The 22,888-nt window shown below is 37.8% G+C and overlaps 1 protein-coding gene across 1 annotated transcript; it reads left to right on the forward strand.

Annotated features, from left to right (window-relative positions):
- The first annotated feature begins 4,552 nt into the window (after positions 1–4,552).
- On the forward strand, positions 4,553–22,732 carry LOC122062522 (uncharacterized protein At2g39920-like). Its single transcript, XM_042626164.1, has 5 exons — positions 4,553–4,937; positions 6,402–6,708; positions 17,917–18,358; positions 18,757–18,957; positions 22,296–22,732. The coding sequence occupies exons 2-5, from the start codon at positions 6,639–6,641 to the stop codon at positions 22,504–22,506; spliced, it is 924 nt and encodes a 307-aa protein (XP_042482098.1). The 5' UTR covers positions 4,553–4,937; positions 6,402–6,638; the 3' UTR covers positions 22,507–22,732.
- Positions 22,733–22,888: the final 156 nt, after the last annotated feature.

Consider the following 22,888-nt stretch of genomic DNA (forward strand, 5'->3'; position numbering starts at 1 on the left):
GAACACCATTTGACAACCTTTTTGTTGTTTATGTGTCCAAAAATAGCAGAAACGAATTTTCACATTTCTGAAAACATAATCAAATTTTTGGGTGTTGGATAAACTTATGTATTGGATCGATTTGTGCATACATTGTTGTTTGATAACTTGCTTTTCATTTTTTAGCTTAAAAAATTCCATTACTTTTGAACTTGAAAAGAGTCACACTTCTCATTTTTGGGCTTTTTTATTAGGCATAAATCCACAATTTGTTGCTTTTACTTGTTTCTAGAAACGACGACCCGTTGCCTATCACGAGATTCTCTGTTTCCAGCTCCTGCACAGCGGCAGATTTGTATTACCATCCGCCACCTGTTCGTTAATACATATATGGAGAGGAGGCTGATCTTGCATATGAATACGCCGATTGGTGATAGATAGAGTGAATGGTTGTCGGAAGATAATCGAATGGGGTAGAAGGGCTTGCTTTCCCTCGGAGGGTTCGATTCCCACGCGATCAGTGCAACACAAGGCATTGGCTCATTGTCCTCTCTCGATTTACACATGAAAAACGACTCTAACGTCTAATAAACTTTCATATTGATTCGTCACAACCGTTTCTTGTAACATAAATTTTCTTAAATTTCTATTTATGTTTTCTGAAAACAGATGAAACGAAACAAGATTATCAAACGCTTTTTACCCCATTTTCTCCGTTTGTAGGAACAGGAAAATGCAGAAACGCATTTTTAGGAACGTTATATTCAATTATTTCCTTTCCTTGTCAACCTAGCCCACAATATGTGGGACCACGTCCTCATCTTATGTGCTTAGATTCAATATGGTTTTCATAGTTTATGTTGTACTAACTCATGTCATATAATTTTCTTGTTTATTTTTATTGAATGTATTATGTGTTTGCATATATCTAGCCTAAGTTTTATTCCATCTATGTTCATGGGTTAAACAGATTATTGCATCTGGGCCCAAGTGTTTGCATACCATAGTAATATTTGCATCAATTTGCATGCATTTGTATGTCTCGCTTTCTTTCACTTATTTCACCGTTAAATAGGTTTTTATCGGTAGTTTATGGTTTTTGCTAATTGATTCATACTTTCAACTCATCACTTCAATGTTTTCATGCTCTTATTGTGTTTTTTAACCATGGATTTGTCTTCTCATGATGTTTTCTTGTTTTATGTGATTTATCCTAGTTATTTGACTATTTTAGGCTTATTCTAACGATATAGGTGTTTTGGTAATTTTACTCTATTTACTTCTACAAAATTTTCCATAATATTTTATTGTATTTTTGTCAAATTAAATAATGTGTTTCATTGTTTTGTTCGTATTCTGTTGTTTTATGATTTTATTTGATTTTTCTCCATGCATCAATGTATTAGAATTAAGCTTTTGTCGCATAATGACATTTTTGTAAATATATCCATCTCCATCATTTTCATTGATATGTTTTTTTTGCTAAGGTTTCATTGCATATGTATTATATCAAGTTTATTTTAAATTTCAGTGTATCGACCTTTATGTTGTAGCCAGAAGCACTGAGTATGTGGCTCTAAAAACTAGCCTTTTATTTCAATTAATTTATATTGTCATACATTTTACTTTTGATTTTATGTTGTACATTGTGTCATTTTATGTTTTAGCTAGGTACTCAAAAAAGACTGAAGTCGTATTTATTTCACTCAATATTGGATCTCTCTACCAAGTGTTTCCTCGTGGTTTCTTGGGGTATTTATATTTGGTATATGTTCGCTCTGTTCAAAATCTTTGAGGATGATTTCGTACTATAATTTAGTAGAAGAACTTTAGAACACCCTTGGGAAAATGCACCTAGGTCCTAATCAACCGAGTAGCCATAGAAGCACTTGTATAAACTCATAATGAGGGATGTGATCTTGCTCGAAAGATCAGGATACTTAATAGTTAATACCTTCCCTGGACCAAAATATTACTTGTACCCATGGTTTAAAGTATCGGTCTGTATCGTACCGTATCAGTCGATACGATACATGAAATTTTTAAAACCCTTTTGTATCGATACGTATCATACGATACACACCAATACGCACCGATACACCACCGATACGCATCGATACTCACCGATACGTACCGATACTCTATGAAAAATTCAAAATTGAAGTGAAATGTACGTTTCGGTATGTATCGGTATGTATCGACCGATACGGTCATAAAATGACCAAAATGGGTAATTTTTTAGAAAAAACATAATTTTTTGAGGTGTTTTTGTTCCAAAGTTGCTGCCAAGTGCCAACCATTTTTTTCTCTAACTAAAGTGGAAATCAAGGTTGGGAACAATAATTTTACATTTATGGGACAATTACAAACTTTGGATTCTTAGTACGATACTCTAAATTTACTGTTTATGCATAATACATGTTATATATAACTTTTTTTAACTATTTTTTTTATGCAAAAGTGTATAAAAAAATGTTTCCTATCCATTTATGTGCGTATCTTTAGCGTATCTTAACGTATCTCCGATACAATACTATACCCTTCGATACATATTTTAATTTTTACCGATCGATACGATGACTGATACCGATACTTTAATCCTTGCTTGTACCATGAGTATTGGTTTGACTACTCTATTGAAATCATTATAGACTCATTTTTGTTTTATACAGATCCTTAACCATAATCTATGCTGTGACTTTTTATTCGTTCCCTCTCTCTTTCCAAAAGAATAAGATGAAAACATCCCAAATCTCTTCTCCCATGTAGGAGATTAGGTTCACTATTCTCATACCAATAGCCTCATTTTTAGAATTCCAATAAATGTTGCCAGACATTTCCAATGAGCAAGGGAGGGGCCAAGGGGAGGGGGTGCGACGACGTTGTAGGTAATGGGGTGAGAAAAAACATAGCAAGTATAGAATGAGATTGAGTTGTAGAAAGAAAATTTTGGGTCCTATTGTTTTTTTCTGTTTTCCTTTTAAAATATTAAAAATAAATAAATACCATTGACGTTGGATTGTCTGGATCAACTTTTAGATATGTGGAGACAAATTTTTCTCCACACTCTTAATTTGTCGTCATGTGTCGTCCACAAAAATCGACTACTTCCTGATCTTGTTTCACTTTACCGAAAAATTCCTCATCTTGTTTCATCTTTTTTTTTTTTTTTTTTGATTTGTTCTCTATTCATTTTTCAAATGTTTCATAAAATGGGACCCACATGGTATTCCACTTCGGGCCCATTTGATAACGTTTTTGAGAACAAAAATGAAATTTTGGGTGTTTGATAAATTTCTTGAAATGTTTCTTGTAGAATTTTTTTTTTTAGACAATATAATGAAAAAATATATCTTTCCATTGAAGATGCTTAGACTGCAGGAATGGTGGTAGAATCAAGTGCTTTGCGAATCAGACTCCATCCAGATCGGTTGATGGTGGCCAAAGATCGGTGAGCACTAGACTTCCTCGCTAGTTGTTGGCGAGATCATTTTGACACTCAAGAACTTGATCGAGATACTTACGGTCGTTGGATGTCGCAGAACCGATGGCACTTCCCTGTTGAATGGAGTTTTCACCAGCAGAGTTCGAGATACTTGTTGACATTGGAGGTCGCAAAACCAATGGCACTTTGCTTGTCGAATGGAGTTTTCACCGACGAAGATCAAGATATTTGCCGTCGTTGGAGGTTGCAGAACCGATAGCACTTCCCTGTCGAACGGAGTTTTCAACGGTGGAGATCGAGATACTTGCCGTCGTTGGAGGTTGCAGAACCAATGGCTGGAGAGAGAGAGAATGATCTTTGCCTTCACTTGTTTTTAGAAACGACGAAACAAGTATAACTTGTTTCATCATGTCCATTTATAGGAATAGAAATGATCATAAATTTTGATTTCTATTTATAAAAATAGAAGAAACGAAACGAGGTTGTCAAATGTTTTTTATTCCGTTTCTATCATTTCTTGACATAGAAACGACAGAAATCCATTTCTTAAAACGTTATCAAACGGCCCTTCATCTTCTTTCCAACCTATTTCGCTCACAATTTTCCTATATTCAAATGAAGTGAGTTATATGTGGTGGAAGTTGAGTAGTATGTGGGTCCCACTTTATATAACATTTAAATACGAATGGAAAACAAACACGAATCAAGAGAAGTAATCGATTTTGCGTACAAATGACAGCAATATAAGGAGTGTGGAGTATGTCGATCTCATCCGGATACGCCTCCCTCTCCAACAACAAACCCCTGCCCTGCTTAGTGCTTTCCCTCCCCCAACCCCAGAACCTTCAAGTGTCGTACTTTTTTCTAAGTAGGTCTGTGACACATGATCGCAATGTGGAAATAGGATTGGTAAAACGTGTAACAATTGAAAGAAAAAAAGTTGTAGCTGGGAATCGGATTGGATCGGGGTCGATTCCGATCTTATCCGATTCCATACCTTATCCACCGCACCGCTTTAGAATCGAGAAATGAATCAATGATAAGAGTCCGTTACTCGTCAGTGTCAGCCGATACAGATTCGAATAAGCCAAGAAGCCAACTACCTCGCCATTTATCTTTTTCAATTTCTGGCTTCAATATCTCGCGACGTTCCTCACTTCTCGTGAGTCGCGTGATCCACATTGGTTTTTTCTCCTGCGAGGCTGCAATTGAAAGCGCGACATGAGTCATGAGACTCATGACAGATACGGCTGCGGGAGTGTGAGAGACACACTCGGTTTTATACTCCCGAGAGCACGGGAGAGAGATTTAGATTGCTTCCCGCATCGTAATCGGATTAATCTATCGATCTCATTCTTCATGCGTATTCCAAATCAGATTTTTGTAAATATAAAGCATTTGTTGGTCAATCGATGACAGTATCTCGATGTTTCCGGATGCTCTCTGTGGATTCCATGCCCAGAGTTACTGCAACCTGGTTCACGAATCGCAGCCTCTTCAATCTCGCTCTAAGGTACATCTTTTCTTATATTGCTTAGTTCATCTCATGATTCTCATTACATATTGTACGATGATGTTGTCGCGACTTGGCAGAATAAAACCCTAACGGGATGTTCTGGTTACGAAACAATTTGTATTGTAGTTTTATAGTGGAAACTTTATACTCCAATGTATTAGATGATGATCTGTATTTTGAAAGCTGGATTCTTCTTTTCCAGATTCCCAATTTGCTTCAGATGTCCAAATTAGAGAGGAATCCGTAAGCAATTTGGTCACTTAAAATAAATCATCATATTGAGGATAGGTGGGGAACTGTAATCCGTTGAGACAGTCCACAAGCTGCGTATTTGTGTCGAGAAGAAGCGAGATGAGGAAGAAGATGGGTTTCTTCATTTTTTTTTTTTTTTTGTTAGTTTAAAAACTCACTTTTATTTATTCCTTTACTCTTTTTAGTATCATAAAATTGATAAATTTAAAACAGAAACTTCAAGAATTGGCCAGCTCATTACTACATTGGTGAAAAGGAGGATTTGAACTTCTTTTATTTATTGATTAGTTAATTTTAATATTTTGCTGTATATCTGTATAGGCAAACCTTTAATACAAATTCATTTATCATCTTATTGTGATTTTATTTCAGTAATAAGAGTAAGAATAACAATAACAATAACAATTGCAATAGTAGTAATAAATTTGGTCAATTACTGTCTGTGATCTTGTCATCTCAGTGAGTGTTGCTAGCTACTTCTTCTTCTTCTTCTTTTTATTTTTATTTTTATTTATTTTTATTATTTATTTTTTTATTATTTTTTTAAATATGTAAAATATACGAACTGGTTTAGAGTATTCAGGAGATCTTTTTAACCCATTTGATGTTTGCCCTCATTGATTTGCACTTCCACCCTCTCGTGGATGAATTATAACCGTGTTTTATTGTATCAGCTGGGCAGTGGTTTCTAATAATTCAATCAGTTCATTATTTAGAGAAATTACAATTAGATGGTTAAATTGCCTGACCAATATGGGTTGTGATGATGCCTTTTGTTAAATTCATAAATTCTAGTTGACAGCCTACACCCTGAATTTCTGGGGTTGAAAAGGAAAAAAAGTAATTGCATGACCGATGCAGTTCTGGTGACTGATGGCCTGGGTGGTTTCTTCATGAGGTCCCACTAGGCAATCAATGCACGGGTGGGTAATTGGGTGAGAGCATAAATTGCTGTTGGGACAAGGTTATCTGCTTCCTGTTTCTGAGGCTTAGACCTTTCCAAGAGGTTATTTTTGGGTTCGCATTCCTAAAAGGATGTAAAGGGGCACCTGCTGAGACTTTTTTTTTTTTAACATAATAAACACAGATCAATGGAGTAGAAAAGCATTGCCATAAGAAATTATTCCAGTCATGATGATCATTTATAAACTTTCCTTTCAATTTAAAAATTGTTTTCTCATAATTTCCCAACTTTGATCAATGTGACAGGCAAAGAAACTGAGTCTGTGCTTGAATGGCTTGGATGAGATAGCACGTCTACTCAGGATGTTCTTGATTGCCCACGTGGTAATGGGGAGTGCAAGAAACATTATCTGAATTTGTACATTTCTATTGACCCTTTCCATTGTGTGAAGGGGATTGGTTCAGATTGTCTGTTACAATCCATTTCAGTAATCAATTTAGTCGGGTAGATTACTTGGGGCATTGTTGTATGGTTTGATTCCCATGTTTTCTTTTGCACATCAAATGGAGCATGGGGACTCATCTGAGAGTTTTTCAAATACAGGAGGTTCTGGTATGTAAATCTTATTAACTTCATGCTTCCGTGCCTAATTAGTTAGTTTCATTTGAATTCTCTGATGACAATCATAGTGAATGAAGTGATTAGAATACAGACTTAGAACTTCATCGTATGCAAATAGATTGGGGCTTTAAAAGTCATATAACTGTATCGCAATTTTAATTGTTAGTTTTTTTTTTTTTCTTTTGACAAATAAGCATCCTATAGGGCTTAAGAAATAAAAAATAAATACCATCAATTTTATTTCTATATTTTTATCTTTCTATTTAAGATATTATTATATAATTAAAACATAAAGCAAAAAGAGGAACAAATAATAGCTTTCCTGAAACCAAAAGTTTAAGAACTATCAGGTTCCAGGCAATATCTTAATTCTCTTGCAAACACAAACTGTCAAATAAATTTCTTACAAAAATCTTATACTAATGCATTATTTCAATGACAAAGGGCAGTCTGAAGGAATCTTTTTGTGCCATTCATTCCATGTGGGGCCATAATTGCAATTAATTCTCAAAAACTCATTCTTTTCTCACCACTTTATCCCAAACAACTTTAGGCCATCTCCAATTTCCTCCTAAATCTGTGGTAGAGAAAAAGGGTGGGGGTGGTGACTGGAGAAGAGAGTTGTAGAGAACATTTAATACATAAGAAATTTGTATGGAAAATGAGGAAATAGAGGCGCATGGAGAAAAAAAAAAATCTAGATAATAAATTATGTGCTTGTTTATTTCGTCCATTGGAAATGGCTGGAAGAAATGGTGAAATGATGCATTTAGAAGAAATTGGGAGAGTGAGAATAAGGGGAGACATGCAAACATGTGTTAGAGTAGTCTTAAACTTCCACTAAATAGTGTATGTATGATCACAATAGATTACCAATAAGATTTAGATTTTGATTTTTACCATTCAAGGGGAAGGATGTTTTGGAGGAAGATGGATATATTTAGAGCAGCGGTGGGGGGTGGGATGGGTGTCGAGAGATTACATATATGGGGAGAGAGGGCAATTGTTGCAGGGATTGGGAGCAAGGATGCAAATTGAAGACATTTGCTCAAGCTTGCTCACCTATAGTTGCCAAGGAGGATTGGTGCGTGAGAGTAAATACAAGGGAAAGAAGGCAAATGTTGCAATGAAGGGGGGATTAAACAACTGACTACTCTTGCATAAATGATTTTATTTATTTGGGCAAAACCTTCCAGCATGGACATTTTGATAATCTTATCAAAATGGCTAAATATCTGCCACGTGGCAGATTGGATGGGGGCCCAAATTTTGTGGGTGGCTAGATCCAATGTTTTCTGCTAAAATGTCAAGTTTTCCAATTGATTAAATAGAGCTTTGAGAACTCAGGACCATAGAGAGTGCACAATAATGGTCAGAGAACTATGGGCGTGCATGCAAGGTGTCAAGTATTGGTATCTGCAGCATATCAGAAAGCCGGTTTAAAAGACATTTGTGAGATGCTAGATACGCTTTCATACACATGTATGTGCTTATGGTACATGCAAAGCAAGTGTTTTAAGCATTGTGCATCATAAATAAGCAATAAATAATGACATCCAACTAACGTCAGGCTATTTTTGTCTTCACAGCATCTATGTGATTCAAATTTTCATTGGCAAGTGCAATATCAAACCTACTAATAAGTAATAAGAAGATTTGAAAAAGAAAAAAATTATTTGCATATTAGGATACTGACTTGAAGTAACCCTCAAAGGTCGAAACCAAACGATCAAAATATGTAAGTATAAAAGCATACTATTTAGTATTAGTATTAAGTATACACATTAACCATATTTCACTCTATTAGTAACATATTAAACAAACTTGAAATAATATGTAATTATTAATAATAATTACTTAACAACAAATATAATTATACATTGCAAATAAAAAATCATTCAAGGTATTCGAAATCTAGGTCATTTTTCCAGTGTAAATGTGATACTTGACAAAAACAAACAAGAAAAACCACTTTGATAAGCTTTAATGCAAAATTTGCTTGTTTAGTCACTTTTTCATTGTAGATGGTATCCACCTAGTTTTTTTTTTTGGGTGGGTGGGGGCGCGGGGGGGGGGGGGGGAACCAATAGTGGGAACTAGTTTCTTTCAAATATGGGATTTTGGGATTTTGGCAAGATATGTATTGAGTGTGTTGGTTTGGTATTGGCTTCTATCGATACCGTATTGGTTTTGTACATAATTTTTGTATTGGTTCTGTATCATATCGACATTGGCCAATCTCGGTACATATTGGTTGTAATCCATTTCGTATCAATACTTGAACCATGTGTTCATGGACATACATGGGGCACATTTGATTGAATTTGAGTGAAATTTGACAGGTAGCTAATCCATACCATATCCTCTATCCAACGGTTGGAATGCCACATTGTCTGTCCACGTCATACAATGAGAGTGAGTAATTTGATACGCTTACAAAATGGGACTGTGAGTAATGTAGGAGTAGATTACAAGAAACTACCCTAACGGTTTATAACCCCAAACAATACATATAGGAGCAGGAAACAAAGGAATAAGATCACCAAATAAACCCCCAAGGATACAATACCAATGTAGGAGCAAAACCAGCCCAAAACCCAACCCGATAGGAGAGAAAAAGGTTTGCTATAAAGCTGGAGAGAGAGAGGTGCGGCAAGGTCTGTAGGAGTCCGATTAAGCTGCACTCTTGGGCGTAGATAGTCCCTAGGGAGGGTACAAAAACCCCAAAAGTTGAGAGGATTCTGACGGCTGGTTGTGAAGTTACAAGCTTTCTTGATTTTCTGACCTAGGAGAAATAATCGCAGGCTTCAAGAGAGAGAATCGATTCTGGTTTTTAACTTGGACAGATCTGAACTTCTGAATCACAACAGTCGTATACTTCAACAACAGTAACTTTAGGATAAAATAGAAAGCTTTAGACAAGAAGAAACAAAGGGAAAAGTGGGGGAGGAGCTGCTGTCTCGACCCAAGCTTCTCACCCACAGCTATCCCGGCTGTTCTAAGCAATTGGCTGCAATTATTCTTTATTCAAATATGAAATTATGAGTACATAGGCTCCTCTATTTATAGAGGGCAGAATAGCAATCAAACTACTACTAGGAGCTAGTTTCCCAATAGGATTAGACACTCCTACTTCAACTAGGAGCTAGTTTCTCAATAGGACTAGACACTCCTACTACAACTAGGAATTCAAAATTGAACTAGGAATAATAAACCTATGTGAAAAACAAATATAGTCCTAAGACAATTTGGACTCGACATACCACTTACTTAACTCGATGGGCCCAATGGCCCACTAATTAATTAAAAACAACTACTAATTATTCCCCTAGCCGATGGGCCCAATTGGCCCTTATTTGTACTTAGCCACTCAGGTGGACTAAGTAGGGGTTCGGCTGGCTTCTTGGCTGGACCTTAGCCACTCAGGTGGATTAAGGATGGACCCTTCTTCCTCTCATATTTCCTTCCATAATGTGCATCTACATCAGCTCCCCCTTTCTTAGAATCATTCAACTCCAATGAATGGGTAAGGGACATGTAGTGCTCATAGAGGTCCGTGTCAAGGCGTTGAAAGTCATCGGCATGGATCCAAGTATAATCCTCTCGTGGTCGACCTTTCCATTTGATGAGGAAGGAGTAGTACCCTTTACCCCCACGAATGGTGGTGAACTTGTTGTCGAGAACATCTTCGATGACATCATCTTTAGGGTTTGCAAATTGAAGAAGTTTGAGGGTGTGTTCAGTGTCACCGTCATCAGAATGGTGTCCCAAATATATAGTCAGATCAGCTACATTGAAGACATTGTTGATCTTCAGAGTAGGAGATAGCTCTAACATGTAAGCATTAGTGCCAATGCGCTTCAAGACCTTGTAGGGACCCATGTTTCGAGGATGGAGCTTGTGCACTGTACCAGGAGGAAACCTCTCAGGTGGAATTCAAACCATTACCATATCACCAGGCTGATATTCCACGTAGCGACGATGTCGATTGGTAGTTGCTTGGTATCCGTTATTGCTAACAGCGATGCGACGACGAACATCAACATGTACCTCTGTGATGTGTCTAAGGAATTCATCGGCTTCCACTAATACGGGCCTGTGGTGGCAAAGGTACCAAGTCAACCGGTCGTTGAGACTGCAGTCCAAGGACAATCTCAAATGGTGTACGACCTGTGGTGCGGTTGACAGAATTATTATAGGCGAATTCAGCAATGTCCAGTATAGATGGCCATGTCTTTTCATAGTCTCAGACTAGACATCGAAGTAAGTTGCCAAGACTTCTGTTCACCACTTCGGTCTGTCTGTCTGAGGATGGAATGCAGTGGAGAACTTGAGTTTAGTATTTGTTTTCAGCCATAGGGTCTTCCAGAAGTAGCTCATGAACTTGACATCCCTATCTGAAACAATTGTCTATGGTAGACCATGTATGCACACTATCTCTTTGAAAAAGAGTTTGGCCAAGTGACTTGCATCAAGAGTCTTCTTGCACGGGATAAAGTGTGCCATCTTGGAGAAACGATCTACTAACACAAATATGGAATCATACATTTCCCGTGTAGGTGGTAAGCTTAGGACAAAGTCCATGCTTATGTCTTGCCAAGGTGCATGTGGAACGGGCAGCGGTGTGTACGATCCTGTATTCTTCTTTTCTCCTTTGGCAAGTCGACAAGTGCGGCATCTCTGTATCACATGTTGCATATTTGTTAAGAGTTGAGGCCAAAAGTATAAGTCTTTCATCATGGAGTATGTTTTGTCCTTGCCAAAGTGTCCACCCATTCCTCCTCCATGTAGCTCTCGAATCACGTGATGTCTCAAAGAGGTGTTTGGGATGCAGAGGCGAGTGCCTTTGAAAAGATACTCATCATGTATAGCAAATTTGTCATCCCGTCCTCCTCCTTGTAGGTTGTTGAATACTTCTGAAAAATCAGCATCACTAATGTACTCCTCTTTGATGTGTTCCACTCCTGCACTTTGTACTGTGAAAGTGTTTATCATCATCACCTTTCAACTAAGTGCATCAGCCACTTGATTCTCCTTCCCAGCTTTGTACTTGAGAGCAAATACGTATCCTTGCAAGTATGAGATCCATTTAGCGTGTCAATCACTAATGGTCTTTTGTGAGTGCAAGTATTTGAGTGCTTCATGGTCCGAATAGAGCACGAACTCTTTGCCAATTAAGTAATGCCTCCAATGCTTGAAGATTTGAACAACTGCATAGAGTTCTAAATCATAGGTAGAATACCTTCTTTTTGCATCATTCAACTTTTCACTGTAGAAGGCAATTGGATGGCCCTCTTGCATAAGCACTCCTCCTATTCCAACATGGGATGCATCAGTAGCCACTTCAAACATAAGATCAAAATTGGGTAGTCTAAGCATTGGTGCTTCTGTCATCTTTTGTTTGATCAAGTTGAAGGCTTTAGTGGCTGCCGGAGTCCATTGAAATTGGACTTTTCCCCCTTTTGTGCATTCTGTAATTGGGGCTACAACATCGCTGAAATCCTGGATGAATCGTCGGTAAAATGAAGAAAGACCGTGAAAGCTACGAACCTTGGTCAAGGTCTTTGGAATAGGCCAATCAACGACACTTTTTACCTTCTCCGGATCAGCTTTTATACCTTGTGAAGACACAATAAAACCAAAGAAGATGACCTTGGGCAGCATAAAGGAACATTTCTTCAAGTTGATGTACAACTTTTCTACCCGTAGTACTCTCATGAGACGTCTCAGATGCTGTTCATTTTGTGCTTTTCTGTATATTAGTATGTCATCAAAGTACACTACGAGAAATTTGCCGATGAAGGGTCGTAGTACATGTGTCATCACCTTTATGAGAGTGCTAGGTGCATTGGTGAGGCCAAAAGGCAGAACCTTCCACTCATACATGCCTTCTTTTGTTTTAAAGGTTGTTTTCCATTCATCCCCTGGACGGATTTGAATTTGATGGTAGCCACTTCGTAGATCAATCTTTGAAAAGATAGAGGCTCCTGTCAATATGTCAAGCATATCATCCAAACGAGGAATAGGAAATCTGTATTTTACTGTGATTTTGTTAATGGTCCAGTTGTCAATGCACATATGCCATGATCCGTCTTTCTTTGGTGTCAATAGGGCTAGTACTGCACATAGACTCATGCTCTCAACTAAGAGCCCTTTCTTTAATAAATCATCCACTTGTCTCTTGAGCTCGGCATGCTCTGTAAGACTGAGACGGTAAGTGGGCAGATTAGGGAGTACTGACTCATGCACAAGGTCAATGGCATGTTGAATATCCCTCATCAGTGGTAGTTTATCAGGCAATTCCTTTGGCACCAAATCTGAAAAATCAGCAAGTAATTGTTTGATTTGTGGGGGATGTTTTACCTCTATCACTGGTTCAGCAGCTTTGGTAACAAGAGCTATGATTAGGCCGGCTTCTTCACTAATGGTTAGGAATTCTCTATAGGGCAGCACGCATAGCTTGTTGTCCACAGTGTTCTTCTTGCTGAAATTTTCTTTGCATGGTTGCTTCTTTTGCTCAGTGGTTGTTTTGGAAGAAGTCTTAGCAACATTTTTTAAGACATGTTGTCTCCTTAGTTGGGCAGCCCTTAACTTGTCTTTTACCTGAGGTATGTTGAGTGGGTTTAGAATGAACGGTTTACCTTTGTGATTGAAGATGCATTGGTTCTTAGTACCTCCCACTAGCACATTGTTGTCATGTAACTAAGGCCTTCCAAGTAGTACATCAGTGAGGACCATGGGGATGACATCACACCATACACTTTCTTCATAATCTGAGACCTTCAATGGGACTGAACACCATTGAGTTACAGCCATGGTGTTATTGTCTAGAAGAGATACCTTGTTTGGTTGTGGATGGGATTCAATCTTAAGCTTTCCGTCAATGACAAAGGCCTGAGATACCACATTCACACAACTTCCACTGTCCACAATCACTTGAGCTTTGTAAGGTCCACTAGACATTAAGGTGTAGAAGATATTGTGCTTCCTCCAGTCTGAAACCAGTCTTCACCCTTAGTTTCAGACACTAGGATTCTTGCAACCACATTGACATAAGCATGAGGATCATCATTCTCTTGTGCAAGCTCATCTTCCAATTCAGCCTCCTCTCCCTCAACTGCAACATTAACAGTCCAATCATCATCCTGAGGTTCGTGGATTTGTAAATCTGGATTGGATTCGATGGCACTGATGATAGAGTTGGATCGTCCCCGTTTAGGGCAAAATTTTGCCGTGTGTCAAGTCTTTCCACAACTGTAGCATGTCACAAATCCACTCTCCCTTCCCATTGGAGCCTTCCCCTTATCCTGTGTATCTTGTGGAGCTAGGGTAGGAAATCCAGTGGGTTTGGTTGGTACATAAGGCATTTTGTTGTCAGTTGGTTGGATGTACCTTCTAGAATTTGTTTTGATCAGATCCTCTGCTTTTAGTGATTTGTCAAAACAAGTACTTAAGGAAGGTATCTCGATCACACCAAGCTTTTCACAAATATCATACCTTAACCCCAGTTTTAAACGAGATATGAGCAGTTCTTCATCTTCTTTGTAGGCATTTGTTCGTGAAAGCAGTTCATTAAAACGATTAATATAATCTCCTAAAATCATAGTACCTTGCCTGAGAGTATTCAGCATGTCGTAGAGCCGACGCCGGTAGGTGGGTGGTAAGAATCTATCGTTAATAATAAATTTCAAGTCTTCCCAATTGTGAGGCATCTGACGACTACGGATCAGCCTATTCTCTTCATTCCTCCACCAGTCCTTAGCTCCTCCAGTTAACTTAGTGACAACTAATTGGACTTTTCTTTCTTCAGGCATATGGTACCATCGGAAGTAGTCATCAAAGGAAGTTACCCAGTTTTGGTAGTAGAAGGGATCGTGCCTCCTATTGTACTCTTTCAATTTTAACTTGACTTTGTTCGTATCGTTAGGCTGATCAAACTGATTGTCATACTCATTATACTCATCATTTTGAGCTGGGACATTCCTGCTAGGTTGCATAGTGACTCTTCTGGGAACATTACCAATGCAATTAATAATAAGTTGAACATTAGTTTGGGCAACAGTTGGTTGGGTGTTAGAGTGGGCAGCAGTACTCTCTTTTAAGTCGGCCAACTGTTGGTCATGTCCATCCAACCTCGTAGACAAGGCTTGGATTGCTTTCATCACATCTTGAAGGGTGGGTTGGGGTTTTTCTGTCTAAGCCATACCTCTGGTACCACTTAATGTAGAAGTAGATTACAAGAAACTACCCCAGCGGTTTATAACCCCAAACAATACATATAGGAGCAGGAAACAAAGAAATAAGACCATCAAATAAACCCCCAAGGATACAGTACCAATGTAGGAGCAAAACCAACCCAAAACCCAACCGATAGGAGAGAGAAAAGTCTACTATAGAGTTGGAGAGAGAGAGGTGCGGCCAAGTCTGTAGGAGTCCGATTGAGCTGCACTCTTGGGCATAGATAGTCCCTAGGGAGGGTACAAAAACCCCAAAAGTTGAGAGGATTCTGACGGCTGGTTGTGAAGTTACAAGCTTTCTTGATTTTCTGACCTAAGAGAAATAATCGCAGGCTTCAGGAGAGAGAATCAATTCTGGTTTTTAACTTGGACAGATCTGAACTTCTGAATCATAACAGTCGTATACTTCAACAACAGTAACTTCAGGATAAATTAAAAAGCTTTAGACAAGAAGAAACAAAGGGAAAAGTGGGAGAGGAGCGGCTGTCTCAGCTTGGGTTTCTCACTCACAGCTATCCTGGCTGTTCTAAGAAATTGACTGCAATTATTCTTTATTCAAATATGAAATTATGAGTACATAGGCTCATCTATTTATAGAGGGCAGAACAACAATCAAACTACTACTAGGAGCTAGTTTCCCAATAGGACTAGACACTCCTATTGCAACTAGGAATTCAAAATTGGACTAGGAATAATAAACCTATGTGGAAAACAAATAGATTCCTAAGACAATTTGGACTCGACATACCACTTACTTAACTCGATGGGCCCAATGACCCACTAATTAATTAAAAACAACTACTAATTATTCCCCTAGCCGATGGGCCCAATTGGCCCTTATTTGTACTTAGCCACTCAAGTGGACCAAATAGGGGTTCGGATGGCTTCTTGGCTGGACCTTAGCCACTCGGGTGGACTAAGGCTGGACCCTTCTTCCTCTCATATTTCCTTCCATAATGTGCATCTACATTAGCAAGAGAGTTTTTCTTATTTATAATCACCATTTGCAGTTTCTAGGTTAGGTTGAAAGCATAATTGTCAAAGGTCGACAATGCCTAGGTGACAAGATGTGTTTCGTGGTCCTGGGCCCCCAAACTTGAAATCCTGGGGAAAAATGGTGATGCAGATAAGTCACCTAGTAGGCTTATTTTATCGGAAATAAGCCTTAGGTTGGGTTATGCATGTGTTGGACCTTTGATCCCATGGGTTTTCTTTGTAATGGGTCACTTTGATGGGCCTAAAATATGGGTATAGAGTAGGAAAACGGGATTTAATTCATTAGTTTAGTTAGAGTACAGTTTTGAGTCTATTTCTTTTTTTATTTCAGTTTTCTAGTTAGTTTAGGCCTTTCTTTTTTAGTGTTTTGAGTTAGTTTTGAGTCTTCTATATAAGTTTGTAAGGGCCTACAACATTGAACACAAATTTGATTGAATGAAAAAAAAAAGAAGCTTTGTGCTGGAAAACTGTGAGATGCAGTACTGTAAGAGATAGCTTGGGTAAGATGCCCAAGGGAAGAGTGAGATGCTCGACCCAACCTATTCCCCTACCCCATTCTTCCCTTCATTCTCTATTTTCTGTTTTATTCATTCTATCGGTCCCTGAATTTGATTTTTATTGAATTTAGTAAAGATCCTGCCTAGGATTGGATCACTTGTGTCTCAATCTTACATTAAATGGGGGGAGAGGGGGAGTAAGAACTCTGTAGATTTATAAAAAAAATTAATGAAAGATGAAGTACAGGCAGATAACGTGTCTGCCACTGCTGGAGAAAAAAAGAAGCATCTCGGCAACTGCCACCACCATTGCTGCCGAAAAAGAAGAAAAAAAACCAGAAAAGAAGAAAAAGTAGCAGAAGAAGCAGCAGTGACAGCAACCACATCACCACTACTGCCAAATGGAGGAGGATATGAAAGAAGCAGACAGCAGCAACTGTGACCACCATTGCTGCTGGAAAATAAGAAAAAGAACTAGAAAATAAGAAGTAGCAGCAGCAGAAGAAGAAGCAGCAACGACCACATTACCACCACTCCGGAAGGCTTGAGAGAATACCGGCTGAGTTGCGGTGGAGTGCCGGAGTTGCAGTCTTGTCCATCGCTGGAGTTGGAGTCGTAGGGTGTAAGACCGGTAAAGTCACGGGAAGAAGAGTCAAGGGTTTCAAACTTTCAATCGTCTTCTATGTCTCAGCCTTTTTTCTTCTCTTTTTGTTTTGTTTTGGTTTTTTTTTTTTTTTTTTTTTTATGATTCCCTGTAGTGCATTGTATGAGAGAATTCTATACACAACCAATACAAATGTTTCAAAATGAATAAAAAAGATCACAATGTTCTACATCTAACTCTAAATAACATCCTAAAATATATTTTACTTGTAAACCCCCCCTAGGCGTGCCTAGGCGATCAAGGCACCGCTTAGGCACCTTCCTAGGAAACAAAGTGTTTACAACCTGCTCAGCTAGGCAATGGCTGAGGTTTCTTCAATGTCAAACCTGGTTTTGTATATTATTTCTTAATCCCTACACAATCTGACCCATGAATTGTGGAAGGGATTACTGATTTCATAAGGAGTGTTGCCCTCCGTTAATCATGATTCAAGAATTTGAAACATACCTTCTAGGAAAGAGAAGAGAGATCCACTATTTATTGTATTATAAACTCTAAGATCTACTTGGAGGAATCTTTCTGCATTCAGAAAGGATACACAGAACTACCTAGAAGATTCACAATTTAGGTGGGTAAGATCAATAATATTTATTTTACCATATTATATCCTTTCTGTAAAACACCTAAATAATGCTTTTTGATGCCTTCACTTCTCTGCCATGTTCATGTATGCTATAAAGTCTATCTCGCTGCTGATCTGGAGAGTATCAGTGATACTGTGACCTTTGCAGAATTCCTCATTAGCAATATCCTTGCCCATAATTAGATAAACTGAGAAAAATACTTCCTTTTTTCTTTTGTGCAGAAATGGGAAGCAGTTATATAATGGAATCGGGGTTCTTTATCAAATCTTTTGTGGCTACGATTTTTGTTGCTGCACTTGTGACAATTGGGCTTTTGTTCATTACATTGCTTATTGCATTAATTGTTATGTTGCAATCCTGTGAAAGTAGGAGTTCTGGGGTTATTCAGCTTCGGAAAATAAGTGATGATTATAGTTTTTGCAAGGTTTTTGCCCTACATGCAGAGCTTAATGCTTTGGAAGCTGATGAGTTTCCAAAAAATTGTAAGACACTTGCCATTCAGTATGTCAAAGAAGGTCAATATCTAAGAGATTTGAACTTGACCATGTCGGTGGCAGATGACTACTACTTTAGTTTGGCACCAGAGAAAGATGGTTTGGATGTTGTGTTAATCGATGTGGATGATGTCCTGTCAAATCCCTGTACTCATCAATTGAACAACCGGTAATTTTCTAATGACATTTTAACTTGCTCTTGTAGTGCTATTGGACACTTTCTCTCACCACTTTTCAAGATTGTTGTTGTGCTTGTGCCTCATGATAGCCAACTTGGTTGAAGTCAGAATTTCTTTTACAGGACCTGCTCTTCAACTCACATAAGTTTAAACCTCATCCCAGAATTATTTTTCTGTTTTCATGGTTTCTACAAGCTGTTATGATTCACCTGCGTTTGGTATTGTATCTTAATCCGTAGTGTTTCTGTGGAATATTTCTCCTTCTGACAGCATGATTCAGATCAACACCCTCTGTATTCTTTCTGTGAATACATAGGTCCCGTTATAATGTAATGATTCAACTGAAAGTTGAATGCGGCTAACATTGTCCACTTCTGCTATGGGACAGACTTGGTCAGCATGAAGAGAATGAATTGACTGAAGAGGCAAAGCATCTAAAGCACATGCTTGTTCTTGGATTGTACAAGAAGCTTCAAGCTAGTGGATGGTCCTTGATTCTTATCACCAGGAAGCCTGAGAAACAGTGGAATGCTATCCAAGAGAGCCTCATTGTTGCAGGATACGAGGGCTGGTCGTCTTTGATTATGAGGTAATTTTCTTTTGCCCTTGAGTAAATGATAATTGGCGACTGATTATTCTTGTTTTAGACTTTTCCCCGCTGATTTTGATGGGTTTCTACTTTCTAAAAGCCTAAAGGGTTAGGTTTCAGACACTCAAATAACCATGATCACAGTGATGTGGCAAATAACCAGAATTCAAAAATATTAAAAACAGTAAATCAACAACTCTGATGGATGTAATATTCTGGTATGAAATTGATAGCATAGCATGGAACAACTCTGCAAAAGATGGACTTGGTCCAATGGTTGGATCTCAGGAATGAGTACTGTTCCAGAATTAGCAACTTAAGATCTTAGAATCTAGGGACTCAAATAACGAACAAGTACTGAATTGATGGAGGTAAGATTCTGGTTAACAATAGTAATTAGACTACCAAGCAAGATATTAAAATATCAAGTAAATCCAATGGCTAGATTAAGAGTTGTAAATTTATCTGACTTTAGTATTGATGGAGAAGGAAGAATGAAGAAGTAAGCATCCCACTCCCACCTACCCTCAACTGGAATACCACCAGCCATTAATGGTATCCCACCACATAGCACTGCATCTCACAGCAATCTGAATCTCACAGATTAAAGAAAAGGCTCAAGCCAAAATCTCATTAATCAAATTCATGTACAAGGCTGGACCCCATTACAAACTTACCTAGAAGACTCAAAAACTAAAAAAAAAAAAAAAAAAAAAATCCTAACCCAATTCTTGACTGATAAGGTAATATGAGCTGACTAGGAATCTAAAATAATGAAGGAAACTGACTCAAAATATGAATGAACTTAAAGAATCCTAATTCAGCCTAACTAAACACTGAATAATAATTAAAATAAAGAATAAAAACACAGAATTAACTAAATCCCATATGCCTAGCCTCTACCCATATTGTAGGCCCATTAAAGTGGCCCGTTACAATGATAAGACATTGGCTCAAAGGCCCAACAAATACGTAACCCAACCCAAAGCTGATTTCTATTAAAATAAGCCCATTTGGGTGATTTAAGTGCATCAGATTCATTCTAACGTGCCTTTCCCTTTGGTAAATGCTAATAGGATGAACTGGAGACTGGTTATTCTCTTATTGGATTTTTTGTAACAAATTCATTTTGACCAAATATGATTCTTCAATTCCTGTAGAACATATCACTAAAGTACCCCTACAGGGGGGGGGGGATAGGCCTAAGCGGAATGAAAAGGTTAAAAAAATGAAATGAGAAATGAAAAATATTAGCCCCAAACAAGGTTTGTGAATAAGTGATTGTCTGATTGTGAGCAAGGGATAGTGGGATACCCATCTTTCACGTAACCAGGATCTATTGAATTCACAATTTGTTAAGACACTTCTTATGAATGCCAATTAAGTAACTTTTGTAAATGGTTCCTGAGGTTCATTTTTATAACCAGATTTAGTTCTCTGAAATTATCACTATGAGCAATGTTACATTGGTGCTGCCTTTTACCCTGAAGTGCCTGCGTTTTGTATAGCTTTTCACCTTAAGCACTTGTGTTGGCACAACACAAGTGTGGGTATGGGATCCATGTTGGTCCCTCCCTGAACACTTGGACACGACAGGGAAGGGAGGGGAGGAGGATCAGAATCACACCTGTTTCATCACATGTGTTTCTGTTTGGACTTTGGAGGCAAAGGACCATGAGACATGAGTTAAACTTATTTGATAAATCTGGATATTTTGCAAATAGGACTTTATAACTCAGTAATTTTTATTCAACCCTCAAGTCTTTTTCTTTTACAATTTCTCCATAAACTTATCTTTTTTGCATTAATGTCCCTGTATTTAAAACTATGACTTCTTTTCTTTTCTGAGACTATATAAGTAATTAAAAGACCTCAGGCAGTCTTGTACCTGATTGTTGGCGCATTCTAGACCCACACCCACTTTTGGACGCATAACGACCTATCCTAGGTTTTAGTGGTTATGTGGATCTGACTTCTGGACACATACCCATACATGATCCCCATACCTGAAACCATGTAACATAGACTATGAGTCAGACTTAATAGACTTTGATCCATCCTTTTTTGATAGTCCAAGAAATTTCTTAATTCTGCAGCTGAACTAGCCCATTATCTGAAGATAAGTCTTTAGGGCTCTTCTTCCCCCTCTCTCTCTCTCTCTTGCCTTTTTTTCTGGTAATTTTTTATAATCAAGATAGAAATTAACTTTGGAGTCAGCAACTTGAAGTTCTAACAAAAGATTCAACTGCCAACCAATTTGCCCAGTATATCTAGTTCAATCTTTTAGCTTGATCCAGATACAAAATTCCTTAGTTTTGGGGGATAACTCAATCTCCCAACGGGAGGGCGCAAGGAAACGCTCATTACAAAAAAGTCCGAAGAAAAAATAATATCACCATGTCCTAGTCTGAAACATTTGATCAATAGAACAGGAAGAGGTTGTGCTCGCTTCAATTGAACTTCAAGATGATTGTAGTTTTGGTTTGTTCATAAGGTTCAGTTACAGCATGAATTGGCATTTATTATGAATACAAGCAAACAAGTATTTGAATTTAAACTGGTAGTAGTTTGATTCAATGTCTTAGAATTTGGTTAACATTTTGAAATAACAATGGATGTTGAGAGCTTTATCCATGCCTCCTTGCATTGCATATCTTGTTTTACTTGTTGGGGTTACATCCTGTTATGGTTTGGGCATCTTCTGCATGGTGTTATATGACAGAGTTGTATTGTTGCTTAGAATCCTTCACTCTCATAATAAAAAAGAATGCTTAACACACGCACACAACTATCAGATTGATGCTTGCCCGGCATGGATAGAGTTAATTTAGTCTATGAGATCTATTTACAGGACCCACCTGACGCTGTGTCTGAACCCCTTGTGTGTGCCATGATAGACTTTATGTTAGCATAAACAGCTGACATGAAGTGATGCATTGAATGCACTGCTGATCAAGTGGGTGGGTTATTAGCAGTCATCTTGACCATTTCAGCCAGGATGTTCTTGTCAAATGTGGTTAGAATAAACATTTATGTGTTTGTAGGATTCAATTAATACAGGATTGAACCTCCACTATGTGCCCTTATATGTTTGTAGATAGTTAATCATTGTAATTTTTCAAATGCAGGAGTCTGTTAATGTATTTGTCACTCAAAACTAAAGTTCTGCTCTATTATTTTGATAATTAGCTGAATCAAGCCCAAGAACACATGGTTGCGTCATTGCATACTTCTTGTATGATTGTTCTGTTATTAACTATTGCATAAAGTACTGGTATATTGATGTTCTACCCCCCAAAAAAAAAAAACTGGTTTATTGATGGATTGTGTCTTTGCAGATCTGATGATGAAATGCAAATGGAGAACTGGGAATACTTCTCCAGAAGAAGGGAACATCTGCAAAACCAGGGCTTTCGTATCACAAGCGTGATTAGCAGTCAGCTAGATGCTTTAACTGGACCATGCTTGGGAAAACGTAATTTCAAGCTTGCAAACCCAATTTTCTACAGGCTAAAGGAACAGACTGAAAGCATACTACTGCTACAATAGAATATGTCCCTCATGTTTACAGTCTCTTGTAAATACTAAATATTCTTTTTGGCTACTAAGTCGAACCCTTGGAATAGAATCTTGTGGTCAGCACTCCTCCCCAACCCCATTTCAACCACCTCCAGATTCAACCATTTTTATGGACGATAGAATTGCCTTTGTATGCAGAAATTGTAAATATCCTTGAACATGAGAATTAAGCAAAGGAATGTGGGAAATTTGATCATATTTGCTATAATGGACAACTCGACATCTAATCCAGAAATTTGAAATCTGATTTTGTTTTTGTTTTTTTTTGTTTTTTTTTTGTTTTGTTTTGTTTTGTTTTGTTTTTTTTTTTTTTTTTTTTTTTTTTTTTTTTTTTTTTTTGTTTTTTTTTTTT

The sequence above is a fragment of the Macadamia integrifolia genome, unplaced genomic scaffold, assembly GCF_013358625.1.
Source record: "Macadamia integrifolia cultivar HAES 741 unplaced genomic scaffold, SCU_Mint_v3 scaffold1062, whole genome shotgun sequence".
NCBI lineage: Eukaryota > Viridiplantae > Streptophyta > Magnoliopsida > Proteales > Proteaceae > Macadamia > Macadamia integrifolia.

Bases quoted from the DNA above. Each gene is read 5' to 3' on its own strand.
- LOC122062522 (XM_042626164.1), top strand. From the start codon at position 6,639: ATGTTTTCTTTTGCACATCAAATGGAGCATGGGGACTCATCTGAGAGT. The intron at 18,359-18,756 runs GTAATTTTCTAA...GCTATGGGACAG, and splicing joins ACTCATCAATTGAACAACCG to ACTTGGTCAGCATGAAGAGA. The intron at 18,958-22,295 runs GTAATTTTCTTT...GTGTCTTTGCAG, and splicing joins TGGTCGTCTTTGATTATGAG to ATCTGATGATGAAATGCAAA.